Below are 14,586 nucleotides of genomic sequence, written 5' to 3'. Positions count from 1 at the left end.
ATTTTGGAAACTGCAATGTTAAAATCTAAATGTGGTGGCTCCACTCTTACTAATGAAGAATTTATAGAAATGTCATTCTTGCTTCAAGCTTAAATGTTATAAGATGAAATGACTTAAGTCTCCTGCTAAACTTTACACAAACTTGGTTTTTTTCCTTCCAGTAGAGTTTATGAAGCAAGATGACTTATGCTATCCTCCTCCATTAAGATTTTACAAACATGGGCGGCTAGGTGACTCAGTGGATAGAGCACCGGCCCTGGAGTCAGGAGTACCTCAGTTCAAATCCGGCCTCAGACACTTAATAATGACCTAGCTGTGTGGCCTTGGGCAAGCCACTTGACACCATTTACCTTGCAAAAAAAACTAAAAAAAAAAGAAAAAAGATTTTACAAACATTTAAATTCTAAAATGGTACTGTCTTGGCTACCGTGTCTCTTGGCTTGACAAGTGGGGCAAATTTTGTTCCTTAAGGTGGTTTAAGTTCAGCTAGGTGGCACAGTGGATAGACTGCTGAGTATGGAGTCAAAAATACCCATCTTCCTGAGTACAACCCTGGAAAAGTTATGTAACTTTGCCTCATTTGTAAAATTAGGAAATGGCAAACTTGGTATTTTGGCCAAGAAAACTCCAAAGGTTCATGATGAGTCACAGGATTGAAATGAATAACAAAGGTAGTTTAAAGGCTCTCATGGTCTCTTCATTGTGGCAACTTAAGTATACTGGTTACACTTTTTAAGGAAAGTGATAATCTATGTGGATGTTCTTGATTAATTTCCCATTTTTTTCAGTTTGATTAAATAAGTCAAGTTTGAGTTACCCTACATCTTAACATCTTTTTTCTAATATGAAACTGATCTCTGCTCTCATAAGTTGATGGCATTTTGTTCAAAGATTTCTGAAATGACTTGTTATTTACTAATAAGACTATAATAAATTTTGAGTAATATTAATTGGTGTTTACCACATTTAGCACCTCCAACTGTCTTTTAGTTTTTGCAAGGCATTGGTGTCAAGTGGCTTGCCCAAGGCCACACAGCTAGGTCATTATTAAGTGTCTGAGGCCGGATTTGAACTCAGGTAACTCCTGATTCCAGGGTCGGTGCTCTATCCACTTCACCACCTAGTTGACCCATCCAACTATCTTTAATAGAGTATAATCCCCATCAAACTAGTCAAACAACTTTCTTGAAAATGACCTATGGGCAGGGGTGGCTAGGTGGCATAGTGGATAGAGCACCAGCCTTGGAGTCAGGACTACCTGGGTTCAAATCCGGCCTCAGACACTTAATAATGACCTAGCTGTGTGGCCTTGGGCAAGCCACTTAACCCCAATTTGCCTTGCAAAACCTAAAAAAAAATAAAAAAGAAAAAATTTTTTTTAAATTAAAAAAAAAAAAGAAAAAAGAAAATGACCTATGGGGGTAGCTAAGTGGAGCAGTGTATATAGCAAATAGTCAGGAGGACCTGAATTCACTCTCATTTACTACCTGTGTGACAATTGGGCAAACCAATAATAAAAATTAAAAGAAAAAGGAAAAAACAAAATCACCTATTAAAAACTTCTTGATCAACAAATGTTATTCTCTTCTTCCCAGGTCTCTTCTTCCTCAAACCTTTGTGATCATTTTTTTTTTTTTTTAGATTTTGCAAGGCAATGTGGTTAAGTGGCTTGCCCAAGGCCACACAGCTAGGTCATTATTAAGTGTCTGAGGCCACATTTGAACTCAGGTACTCCTGACTCCAGGGCTGGTGCTCTATCCACTGTGCCACCTAGCCACCCCCGTTTGTGATCATTTTTGATTGACTTCATCATTCATGTCCAATCATTTACCAAGTCCTATCCTTTTTTCCATTCAAGGGATTTTTTAAAAATTGTTATTGACTTTCACACAACTAGGCAATTATTAAGTGTCTGAGGCTGCATTTGAACTCCAGTTCTCCTGACCCCAGGGTCAGTGCTCTATTCACTGTACCACCTAGCTTTCCAACAATGATTTTTTTTTGGAGTTGGATGGATCCTTAGCTGTCATCCAAATAATCAAAAGGAATCATCACTAAACCATACCTAATGAGTGATTATTTTATGGTTGAAGTCCTCTAAATGAAGTAGAATTCACAATCCTTCAAGGCAGTCTATTCCAATTGAAGCTTTTTGTTCACTGCTTTCTATCTAAAAATGCTTCTGTTAGTCACTCCAAAACTATTGAAATCCAATACATCCTTTAAGGTCCAGTTAAAAATGTCACTTTCTGTAACTTCAGTGCTTCCTCTGAACTCACAAAGAAACAAATGTCATTCATTTTCTACTGTTATATTTATGCATACTTTATTTACCATAACTAACAAATTATAAGTATTTTAAGGGCAAAGACTGCCTTTATCTTTTGTAAGACTTAAGAGTAGTACTTTTCAATTAGTACTCATTTAACATTTGCTGAATAAAGATTTATCTTTATTGAAATAAGGTCAAATCCCATTTTGTGTATAGTCATGTTAATTTGAAAATACTTTTGAAAATCATATTTGTGACAACCTTTGTCATGAGAAATTTGCTATATAAAAAATATTCTCCATACTCTTTCAGTTCAAAAGAATTCATACTGTATTCTTTCAATGGCATCCCAGTGATCTAAAAAAGTAGAGAAATTTTCAAAAAGACTAATTAATGTCATTCTCTCTAGATGAGATATATTCATACATGTATATATATCATATATTTATATTCAGATATGTAAATTTAATTCAACAAAAAATGGTCACAGTGACCAGTAAAGCACATTATATGTAGCATGTTTAGTCCTAATAAAGAGTAAGAAAATATTCAACTGTGATGAGAATGAAAGCAAATAGCATAATATATAAATGTAAAAAAAATCAAATTTAGAGGTAACACAAGCAAGTTAAAGAAAACAATATCAGAGTGCCCTGAGAACCTGTAGGATATGTTGAACATATAGCCATACAGTTGCCATTTTCATCTAAAAGATTAAAAAGGACAAAAGGAAAAGCTGGCTTTCTAATACTGTGAGTTCATACCCTGGATAATAGCAGAAATTCCCTTCTCCACGTTAAATATGTGAATAGATATGGTATATATGATACTTTACTAGATGTTATTCAAAATTTAATATCACTCAGGATGGTTTGATTCAAGTGGGCCTTCAAGCTAGAATCTATATCTACCTACTAACTTTGTGTGGACTCAGACAAGTTACTTTCCCCTACCTAGATTATCATTCCCTTACCTGAAAAGAAGGACCTCACTGAGTTAATCTACCAAATAAGATTATGCAAAGTACTTTGAGGGGGTAGCTAAGTGGGCTCAGTGGATAGAGCACCAGCCCTGGAGTCAAGAGGACCTGAGTTCAAATTTGGCCTCACACACTTACTTAGCTGTGTGAACTTGAACTTGAAGAAGTCACTTAACCCCACTGCTTTGCAGAAAGAAAGAAAGAAAGAAAGAAAGAAAGAAAGAAAGATCCTCATCACCTTCCTCCAGAACTATTACAATAACCATCTGGTTATTTTCCCCTCCCTTAAGTCTGTTCTGACTCTAAGCTATCCTCTATTCAACTGCCAAGCTGATTTTCCTAAAACACAAGTCTGACCACAAGTCTCTCCTCAGGAAGTTTGAATAGCAATAAAATAACGATGGTAATTATATAGCATTTTAAGATTTGGAAAGCCCTTTACACATTTTATCTATTTGATCCTCATTTTACAGAAAACAAAACTGAGAGTAGGAGAGGTTAAGTGACTTGCCTTGGGTAAAACAAACTAGTAAAGTATTTGAAGCAGGATTCAAATGGAGGACTTGTTATGGACTAGCCCAATATTATATCCATTATGCTACCCAACTGCCTTTTTCCTTTATAATATAAATCTTTGGCTTGACAATTTGGCTCCTTCCTACTTTTCCAGATTTATCCTCTCCTTGCTTCCGTGTACTGTTCAGTACTTGCTTCCTTGATGTGCTTTGAACAAGATACTGCATATTCTAACAGTGAATTTCTACTGGCTATATACCCCAGGCCTGAAATGGGTATTTCCCTCAAGATTCTACTTAAATTCCACGTTCTGCAGGAGGTCTTTCCTGGTCCCTCTAGTTGCTAATACCTTCTCCTCTAAAATTATCTTCCATCTACTCTAGATATTTTTATGTATGAAAATTTATGGATTATCTCTATAAATTCTTAAGAGAATCCTGAAGGATTGTTTTTATCTTTCTATGTAAAATCTTAGTACTGTGCCTAATACACAGTAAATGCTTGACTGGTCAATTGCACAAAAAAAGTGCAAGTGTATTTTCCTTTAAAAGATACCTGAGGTCAGAGGACCCTAAAACAATTCTGGTTCTACCACTAAAAATGTTCTGAGCATCAGTTTTCTTCTAGTAAATAGGAATAAGTAGAAATGTCCTTCCTAGTTCACAGGGTAATTGTAAGGTTCGAATGAAATATTACAACAATGTAAATTATAAGCTTTTATTTTTAACAGAAAATACTTTCATAATAGGAAAATGATTATTTTAAGGAAAATCTGTAGTAGATTATTGGAGAACCAAGAATATTTCCCAAAACTTACGAAAAAATCTTATTGTAGAACTAAGAATATCTCCCAAAATTTATGAAAAATCTTAAAAATTCAAACCAAATATATTCCTAAAAGCTATCAAATATACCTTCCTAATATCTGAAATCTCAGTCTTTTTTCACCATCATTACTCTAGCTGGAACTGTGACTACCTCCCTTCCCTTGAACTCCATACAAAGATTCCCTAATTTCCATTTCTTTTCCTAAATATCTTCAATAGGCTGTCACAAGACAGTCCTGGGCAACTAATCTCTTTACCGTAAATTGAGACCCTTTTAGTGAATGATCTAAGTCAAAATAATTTTCACTGATTTTACATTATTTGCCTATTAATGGTATTCTGCTCTTTTCCAATTATATATCTGCATGAGGTCCAATTTTCTAAATAAATTTCAACTGAAACAACACAGCAAAACAGAAAGAAGCAGATAAGGAAGTCTAGTCAGACAATAGATTTGCAAGAATTGTAAAAACAATGCCACTCCTCTCTTTGTTAATTTGTTTGGGAAAACAAGGTTTTGGGGTTTTTTTGTCATTAAAAAACCTTATCTATGTTAACATGTAAATGAATTTATTATGTTTTTAAATAAATATATTAAAATTTTTTCATTCATTTTAATTTATAACACAATAAATATCGATAAATATAACCCACATAAACAAAAGCTCTTCAAGGTCTTCGATAATTTTTAAGAGTATGAAGAGGTCCTAAGACTAAAAGGATATTATAACTCCAATTACATCACTCCCCTTCAAAAACCTTCAGTAGTTTACCATTACCTACCAGGAACTGTCCAAATTCTTGAGCACGGAGGACCTTCAAAGCCCCAAATGTCTTGATTCTTATTTCCTATCTTTTGAGAATGCCCACATTTCCCTATTATTCCAGTCCCTAAATATGATCTGCTATTTCCTAACCCTATTACTACTATTACTGTTCTTGTTCAGATTTCTCATCAATACTTGTTGAAATCTTGCTCATTCTTGGAGGCCATGTTCAAATGCTACTTTTCCTACAAAACCTTCTGGAATCTTCTCAGGCACAGTATTTACTTTGCTTCTATTAACTCCTATACTTTCTTTAGATTTCCATTCCAGTACAAATATAACCACATTACATTGTAAATTTTTTTTGTGCACTTCATCACCCATTACATTAGAAATTCTTTATAAGTAGTGACAATGTCATTCAACTTCATATCCATCACTTCATCTAACAGTTTCTTTACCCACCACAATATAAAACAGTTTTTGAATAAATTATTTATAAGGTTGTCTTTGATAGGTACAACTAATATTATACCAATGTGCTAAATTGAGCTATCAGTCAATAAATATTTTAGACAATGACTTTGAGTTGACTTTTCAGGTCCACAATTTGTTATGTATATTTATACATATATACATATATGTACAAACATGTAGATGGTATAGTAGAAAGAGCACTGGGTTAGAGTCAGAAAGACTTAAATGAAATCCAGCCTCAGACAACTACTAGTCATTTGACCCTGGGCAAGTTACAAGATCCTTGTTTGCCTTAGTTTCCTCATTTGCTAAATGGACATATTAATAGTGCTGACTTTGCTGGGTTGTTATGAGGATCTAATGACACAATATTTGTAAATCGCTTAATACAATGCCATGCACAAAGAAATATTAGCTTTTATTATTATCATTACTACTACTATTACTATACATAAACACACTGGCTACAAAATGACAGAAATATCTCAGTGTTTTCATTTGTTTTTATAAATTAAATTTTTTATAAAATTTAATTTTTTTTCTTTTCCTCTTTCCAAGGCTAAAAAAATTTAATTCGAAGGTAACATTCCTTCCTGTTCTGAATATAATGCTAATTCTCATTATTTCTTAAAAAACCATCAGAGTTTACAAAAAAAAAAAATCCTGGGAACTAAATGAAGCCTAAAACTTCCAAATGCTTTTGAAGGGGAGAAAATAGTATAAAGTTCATGCCCAGTGACTACTGAAAACCAAGCCTACAATTATCAAAAGAACACAAGAGATCTGTGATTTCCTCATTGGAAGTTCCTGGGTATGTGGCTTAGTAGAAGAGTCCTAGAGAATTGCCCAAGGGATATAATAGCTAAATAACTTGCCCAGGATCATATGGATAAAGTCAAAGGTGACATTTGAATCCAGGTCTTTCTTTCAAGATTAGCACTTAATCTCATATCAAAAATATAAAAATGGCAGTTACACTTAATTGGGCAACATTCTATAATTCTATAAAAATTTTGCTGTCATGCTAAAATGTTTTCACAGAGAAAATAAGGGTAAAAAAAGAATATTGGAAAGGCAAGTGATCAACTATTTAAAACTAAAGAAATCATGCTAAGCAAAAAATTAATCAATACAGCTATTCTGGATTGAACTGAGATATAACAAATAATAAGTGGCATTTATACTTCCAAGCTCCAAGTAAGCCTGAATTAGACAATGAGCTTTGTTTCAACTTTTCATTTTTTAAAAAAAGGCATACCCTCTCTGTTGTGCAGGAAAACTGTGAATCTTCAATTCCATTTGCCAGAAATAAAGTGAGTGGGGAAATAATGCAAAGACAAATACTTTAAAAAAAGTCATTTAATGCAATAGGTAAAATATAAGTCCCCATTAGAAACAACAGTACACTAGTAGTAGGGACACATAAAAATTGTTATTGAAAAACAGTAACTCCAAAATAATGTTTTGTTGTTTAACTGCATTGCACTCTGACGGTTGAAACCAAGTTCTAAGGAAGCAGTATTCTATTTCTATAGTTGTACTCTAAGTGGGAAAAAATATATTAGTTAATTCTAAAAAAGCTTTTTTTTACAGTGGCATTGACTGCAACTTAACTTTTATTTACACACAAATGTTAAAGAGAAAATAGCAAAAAAGTAAAATTGTGTCTCTTAAAAAATGACTGCAAGATGTACTTAAGCAATAATTACCTACAATATTTATGGAATTATCTTTAAAATTAAAAATCAAAAAATAAAAGAAACCCATAATTTAGTTATTCACCTAACTTTGTATTTTCTTCCTTTTATCCCCCTTTGGTTTTTACAGGGCAATGGGATTAAGTGATTTGCCCAAGGTCACACAGCTAGATAATTATTAAGTGTCTGAGGCCGGATTTGAACTCAGGTCCTCCTGACTATCCACTGCGTTGCCTAGCTGCCCCTTTTCTAACTTTTTCCCCCCATTTCTGGGTCTCATTTCCTTTCCTTTGACTATTTTTCCTTTATCTTTTTGTTTACTTTCTTATTCACTTTCCTTGAAGAAAGTTTTATTCCCCCTTTACAGGTCAGAGTGGCATTCCCTTTTGTTGGATATTTTTTTTTCTCTCCCCTGGCTTCATAGTTAATTACCAATTTCCCCTGCCTTTGTTTTCAGATCTTTCTCATTCTCCTAACTCTTCAGAACACAGCTGCTTTGAAGACCTAAATGGAAGGAAGGCAAGTGGAGAGAGCAAATAAGACTGAATTTATGAACAGGTTCATACCACCTACTTAGGGAGCCCTTTAAGAAGACCTTAAAACAATAACAGTTAACTGGCACCCTTAAGCATCTAGATTCATAGTGATCCCTGAAAACTCTACAGTGGAGTCTAGTAGAATTTAAGATGTATCTTCAATGTCTGTTTGAAAGCCCAGAGAAGAGAAAAAATAATTGATCTCATTGTCAGACTTCATAAGAAGCCAAGTGAGGAAATGGTGGAAGTTAAAAAAGGGAGAGTAGTGTGAGACAGGGGAAGGAGAAAGGGAAGAGGGGAAGAAAGGTGATCTTGTAGAAAGTACAGAGTCATCCTTCTTATGCTAGAGATGAGAAGTGCACCTATTAAGAGTACACTTAACCCATTTACCTGTCATTTCCCAAGAACTCCTGAAGCTTTCTATTTTCTGTGCTTTGAATCTACAGGAACCAGTTTTGATAAAAGGTGAAAAAAAAATCTGATTTAGAGTCTAATCTAAGTTTATTTTTAGAATGACCAGAGGCTAACTTCATACTTGCATTTCTTATGTATTCTCTTTAAATCAGATTACTTTAACAATTATTTTCCAAGTGCTTTACTACTAGTGAAACATCTCCAACTCAGAACAATTCAAATCAAATTTCCATTTTTACAATATATGCAATTTCTCAGGGACTTCTATCTTCTGTCTATGTGGTTTGCTGGGCAAATCATTTAACCTTTTTTATTCTGTTTCCTCATCTGAAAAATGAAAAAAAAATATTTGTACTACCTACCTTATACTGTAAAGAAAGTAATTTGAAAATTATATAGGAACTATTGCTATTGGGGGGAAATTGTTATTTTCCTCTCTAAGTTTTTTCTACTTAAGTCAATAGATTAAATAGATTATCCCACAATTAATTCCAAGGCACCCAACCACAATTTTTTTTACTATATTAAAAAAAATTAAGTTTAACCACACAAATTCCAACCATCAAAGCAGTCTACATCGATGCTACAGAGTAAGCATTCTAAGAAAGAAAATTTTTGGAAAATTATGTTTTACTTTTTGTTAAAGTTTGCTCTGTTAGCAAATCTTGATAATTTATACTCCTAAATATTCCTTCTGATCTTTAAATATTTTTAGTTTCAGGATAATTTTCAAAGATTTTCTAATATTTAAAAAAAGCAACTTTTCCCTTAAAATCATGGCTTCTTTTCAAAATTACCATTTTAGTAAACTTTGCTAAAATAACTGCTTTTATCTGATTCAAATTATTTTCAGCAATAATTAAGTTAAATTTTCTAGAAGACTATTGAATGGATTTTCAAAGTGGAAAAAACATTTAATTAAAATAAAGAAACTACAACATTTTATAAAATATGGTCAACATGCCTATAAAAACCATAAACAATCAAAACTTCTACAAAAAAATTTGTCATACACAAAATTCATGAACATGCCACAAAATTCTGCTTTACTTTATTCTATAAGCTTAATGGAAAATGTGCTATATGTATTAAAGATATTCCTTTAAGACTTGCAAATTGCATTATATTTTAAGGGCACTTCACAAGCATGACATTAAAAGGAATGTTATAATAACATTATTACTTAATGTAAAATATTGTTCTTAAATTTTACCTTTTGCAAATTTAAATTTTCATACATTAGGCTTACTCACCCTAAGATATATTATAGCTACATAATTTACTGGTTCAAATGTAAACTCCCTTATAATTTTTGAACAATCTAATTTTAACAAATTAATGAAAAAAGTTTAAATGTAAAAGTTGTCTTGTATACTTTTTTCTTATCTTAAAAGAATTACTAAAAATTTTTATATTATTCTGAACAGATACTAATATAATTTCTAAAATTTTGTTTTACCCTAATATTTATGATGCAGTTACATTAGGTGTGAAAATTAATAAGATGTCATTGCACTGAAGATCTATTATGTCACTTTAATAATGGATTTCACAATTTTACTAAAAAGATATATTCCATACAAAAATACCATGTATAATGGGGCACTGTGCCAAATACATATTTACTTCCTAAGTTGTTAAAGTCAATAAAATAACTATTTAAATAACGCATAATATTAAATAGAGAGCAAAGGTTAGATTACTTAAATAATCACATCACCAAATTCAATTGACAAATGGCAGGCCTTATCTGCAGTGATAGTTACAGATGTTATTCACTTGAATTTGCAAAACACATCCGAAATCATTTGCATAATTAAATGCTTCCAAATTAAGTTTGCATTGTGGGTAACTCAAATCAGAGTACTTTTAAAGAAAGTTATGTCAAAGGGCCAAAATACTTAAAAGTGTACTTTATTTTCAATTTTCTTCTATTTTACAGTGAAACCTCAGTTACATTTTCACAATTTAAATAATTCCATCTCTCTTTCAGTCCCATCAAATTTCTTAGGTTCCTGAAAAATTATCAGAATTTTTACTAATTTTCACAGTTCCTCTATACTAAAGCCTTTGATGCCATTTTCAGTATCACTTCCTCAGGACCCTTTTCCTTTTCCAAAGAGGGGAAGTGATAATTGCAGATACCCAATATAAAAATCAGGTGAGAGAATAAAACTGCAGAGTGATGGGTTCTTTCGTAAGTACATAAGTAGTATGATTCAATTTAACAATTTTAATCATTAACTCAATTTGGCTGAAGAGAGACTTCTTTTATAGAGATATTGTTCCCACTCTATGACCAAGGTCATAAATTTTAAGATTAAGTTAAATTATTTCATATCTTTTCTCATCTTCATGAAAAACAAAAAAAGGATCTTGAAGAAGAAATGCTACTTTAGAAAATGCTAGATCTGCAGAAACTCTGGCCTAAAAATTAGGCAAATAATTCCTCTCATTTTATAATTTCCTATCATGTATAACATACATTCCTTATAATCCTAGGAATGTATAAGAGAAAATTTTATTGTGTGTTTATGCATATAGCTTGAATGTTTACAGGGAATAAAAAGTTTTTTTCTGAATTTCTAGAATCTCAATATATTAAGACTTCTGAGTATACTTTTTTTGACCCTTTTACTCTTTATTCCAGTTTTATTCTCATTCAAAGTTGAATGGCAGCATTCAAGATCAGAAGGGAGAAACCATTTTGAATGAAAAAGACAAATGTTGACTAGTTATAAAAGATAATCAATCAAATTTTTCAAAGTTTTACCAGAGAAAAATTATCTAATTTTTCTTCTCTAAAATAGGTGGTACAAGAGTCTCTAGAAGGAACTATTAAAAATTTACATTATCCATCCTTTACGATAAAATCCCTAAGTAACTCTCAAAACAAAATTAAAGCTCAGAATTTACATCACTGTTGCATTTTTCAAAATCTTGAAGAATACAATGCCCCCAAAACAAATCAATAACTACCATTGTCCTCATTTGTAGTAAAATTTGCACTGCAAATTACAAGGAAAAGTCTATGATAGTTCATAAGTTAAGATTTCAGAGCAAAAAGGGACCCTGGAAATCATCTAGACCAATACTCTCTCATTTTAAGGGTGTGGAAACTGAGGCCCAGGAGGTGAGATCACATGACCAAGGTCATAACAGTTCAAAAATGGGAAAGCTAGTATTTGAACTTGAATATCCACATGAATTTTAGTCAATGCCTTGGAGACAATGGGCATTTAAGTGTGTTTATTTCAACAAAGAAAGACGGATGGTCACTACCTTCAAGGAGGTAAAAAATTACTTATCTACGAATTGTCTAAGCAAAACTCTTTTGCCGCCCAATGAAAATTTTTATTTTATTTAGAAGTTTTGCAACTAGAGATCATCTGTGGGATAAATGTTTAATCTGTCTACAATTTCAAAATATGGAATCTTAGTTCATGCATGTACAGAAAAATACATTGAGGCAAACAATCTCTTCAATATGTACTCGATGCCATTCCTAAGAAATTTGTTTAAAGAGAAGAACATGGATAGCAATATATTTTTTGGTAGTGACTTTCAAAAAAGGTCAAAATGGAATGACTGTTTTCATGATAGGAATGCAACCACACTGGCTCTATCAAGGCTTTATATCACATTTGAAGTTGCATTTTACTTTGTGCATTTTAGTAGTGGGCAAAGAATTAGCATTTAATATGGTCAACAAAAGCATCTCCAAATCCCATACCTAAAAACTTTGGTCAAGACACAGAAGCAGATTAAAAGTTATTAACCAAAAGTAAATAAAAAATTAAAACGTAAGGGGAAAAATGCCTTTAGAAAGGATTGGCCATTTGAGATTGCTTATCAGAAATTATATTTAAGAAACATAACCTTGTCTTTAGTTTAAGGTGCTTCTCTTATATTCGCAAATTTCAAATAAGGATTAGACCCCCTTAACTTTAAACTCTTTTAAGTGACTATCTTAATTACACTTCAGCATTCTCCTCACTACCTCACTCCCCCCCCCAAGAGATATCAGATACCATGATGCCTAAAAGTATCAGTCATAATTTTCCTGATTTACCTGGTAATATAAACAAATCTCATTTTCAGAAGCTTCATGTCTGAGAATAAATACTGGGGAAAGGTCTAATTTAGGGACTGAGTATATATATAAATCTAGAAAGAAAGCATGGAGATCTAGAGATAATAATCTGACTACAAGTCAATCAAATTAAGAAATCTCAAAAATTCTTTTCTAACCTTTGGGCAAAAAGTAAACCACAGGTGAGACACAGGACATAAAAGTAAAAAAGAAAAATCTAGGAAAAGAGACTATTTTTTAAGATAATAGATATGGTTGAAAGCACAACAGGGTACTTTGATCAAAACAGAGATAAGGAACCTCTACTCTATTTACAAGGAAACATTAAACAGTCAAATTTTATCACTGTTCACACTGCAAAGAAAGCAATACGACTAGGCAAAATGAATAAAAAGTTATTACTAATACTTATTACTTTTTAGCTGTAGCAATAATTATCTTACAATTGTGTATCATTAACATATTTCCTTAACAATCAATGGAATATTGTGCTATATGACATAAAATTCTAAAATATTTATCTGGTTTCAATTTCTACATAACTGAACAAGTTCACTGTTTCAATAAGTCACAATAAAAAGTTAAACACAGTTTTGTTCACTTTAGTCAGTCACTTTGTAAAAAAGAAAAATGAAGAAAATACATAGCATTCTACATGAAAACACATTATATTCTATGTAGTTTAAGCCTATTTAAAATTAAAGTTTTGGGAAAAAAAACAAACCTAGATTCTAATAAGATGCTATAAAACCTACCTGGCTTATCTTTTTACCAATCAAAAAAATCTTCAAAAAAACTATATAGCTCAAAAATTAAATCTCCTTCATACATTATTAGCCAAACTTATTTCTCCTCTTTCTGACAAGTATAGCTCTCTCACCTATGGAAGGCATGCTGCCCTAGTTAAATGAGGAATCCTGTCTATCGCTTTCAATTGCACCAACCTTCTCAAAAACACTGGATGGGGTCATCAAACAAAACCTGATGTTCTGAATGATGGTATCGGTATGTCTCCAGCGTCTTCTATCATGCCGCAGCCAAGACTGAACAGCCTCGTACAGTTCTATCTCTGGGAACCTGCTCAGACGGTCATTATCCAAATAAGACATAAGCTTTTCAAAGCTCAGATAGGACAGGAAGTCAGGTCTTGACATTAGTGGCACAAAGTTCTCTAGCAGAAAGGAGTCCAACTTCTCCCTGACTCCCTCGATGTTTACACCAAAATCATCTAAGAGTCTCATAATTTCTGCACAATTTTCTAAGCAGATTTTGGCTAAGAGAAAAGAGCAGCAGAACTTCACCACTTCTATAAGTTGAACATACATGGCAGCCTGCAGGATTTCATGAACAGTATTCATACTCAGTTCTATAGTTCCATAGTACATGAATTGTAGGACATGGCTGAAGCCTGTAGCAGTCAGACCTTTCAAATGAATTTTGTCCTGATCTCGCTCCCTCATGTCAGCTGTGAACATTATCCTGAAGTAGTCACTTTGGGTGGCCAGGAGTGCTTTATGGGCCTGGAATTGGTGGTCTTCAATGACAAGTGTGACATCAAGAAGCAATCCCTCCTCATACAGTGCTCTGAACCCAGCAGAGACACTGGTGTCATGGATGGAGGAACTAAACCCTTCCACGTCCCCTGCCATGAATCACCTGCAAAAAAGTAATCAAAACAAATAGCATTAATCATTCCCATATTTGAAGATATCTAAAGTCTTCTATATTAAACTTGCTTAAACAATTATCTGAAATCTGCCATCTTACTCCAATAAGCAAGTTCTTACAGGAAATATGGAATACTGCTTGCAAGTTATATTGTTTTAGTTTCCCCAACCTTGAAGCCCTATTAAAAAATATATAAATAATGCATCAATAGCAAACAATATATAAATTGTTACCAGTATGAAACAGGTTTTAAAACTATAATGTTTAAAGAAAGTGTAGTTGATACTAAGGTATATATAAACTACTGCCTTTTATCAGTTAGGTTCAATTATTTGTAATG

General features: G+C 32.7%; 1 protein-coding gene across 1 annotated transcript in view; it reads right to left on the bottom strand.

The window, feature by feature from the left end:
* KLHL15 (kelch like family member 15) overlaps positions 1-14,586 on the bottom strand; it is a 59,814-nt gene that overhangs the window by 27,771 nt on the left and 17,457 nt on the right. Inside the window, exon 2 of the mRNA XM_074214239.1 lies at positions 13,523-14,234. Within this exon, the coding sequence (XP_074070340.1) occupies positions 13,523-14,227 (705 nt within the window). The 5' untranslated portion in view covers positions 14,228-14,234. The remainder of the gene's footprint in view (positions 1-13,522; positions 14,235-14,586) is intronic.

Source organism: Macrotis lagotis, chromosome 1 (genome assembly GCF_037893015.1).
Source record: "Macrotis lagotis isolate mMagLag1 chromosome 1, bilby.v1.9.chrom.fasta, whole genome shotgun sequence".
Classification (NCBI taxonomy): domain Eukaryota; kingdom Metazoa; phylum Chordata; class Mammalia; order Peramelemorphia; family Peramelidae; genus Macrotis; species Macrotis lagotis.
The sequence above is the reverse complement of the archived record's forward strand: the minus strand, read 5'-3'. Positions and strand labels throughout refer to the sequence as shown.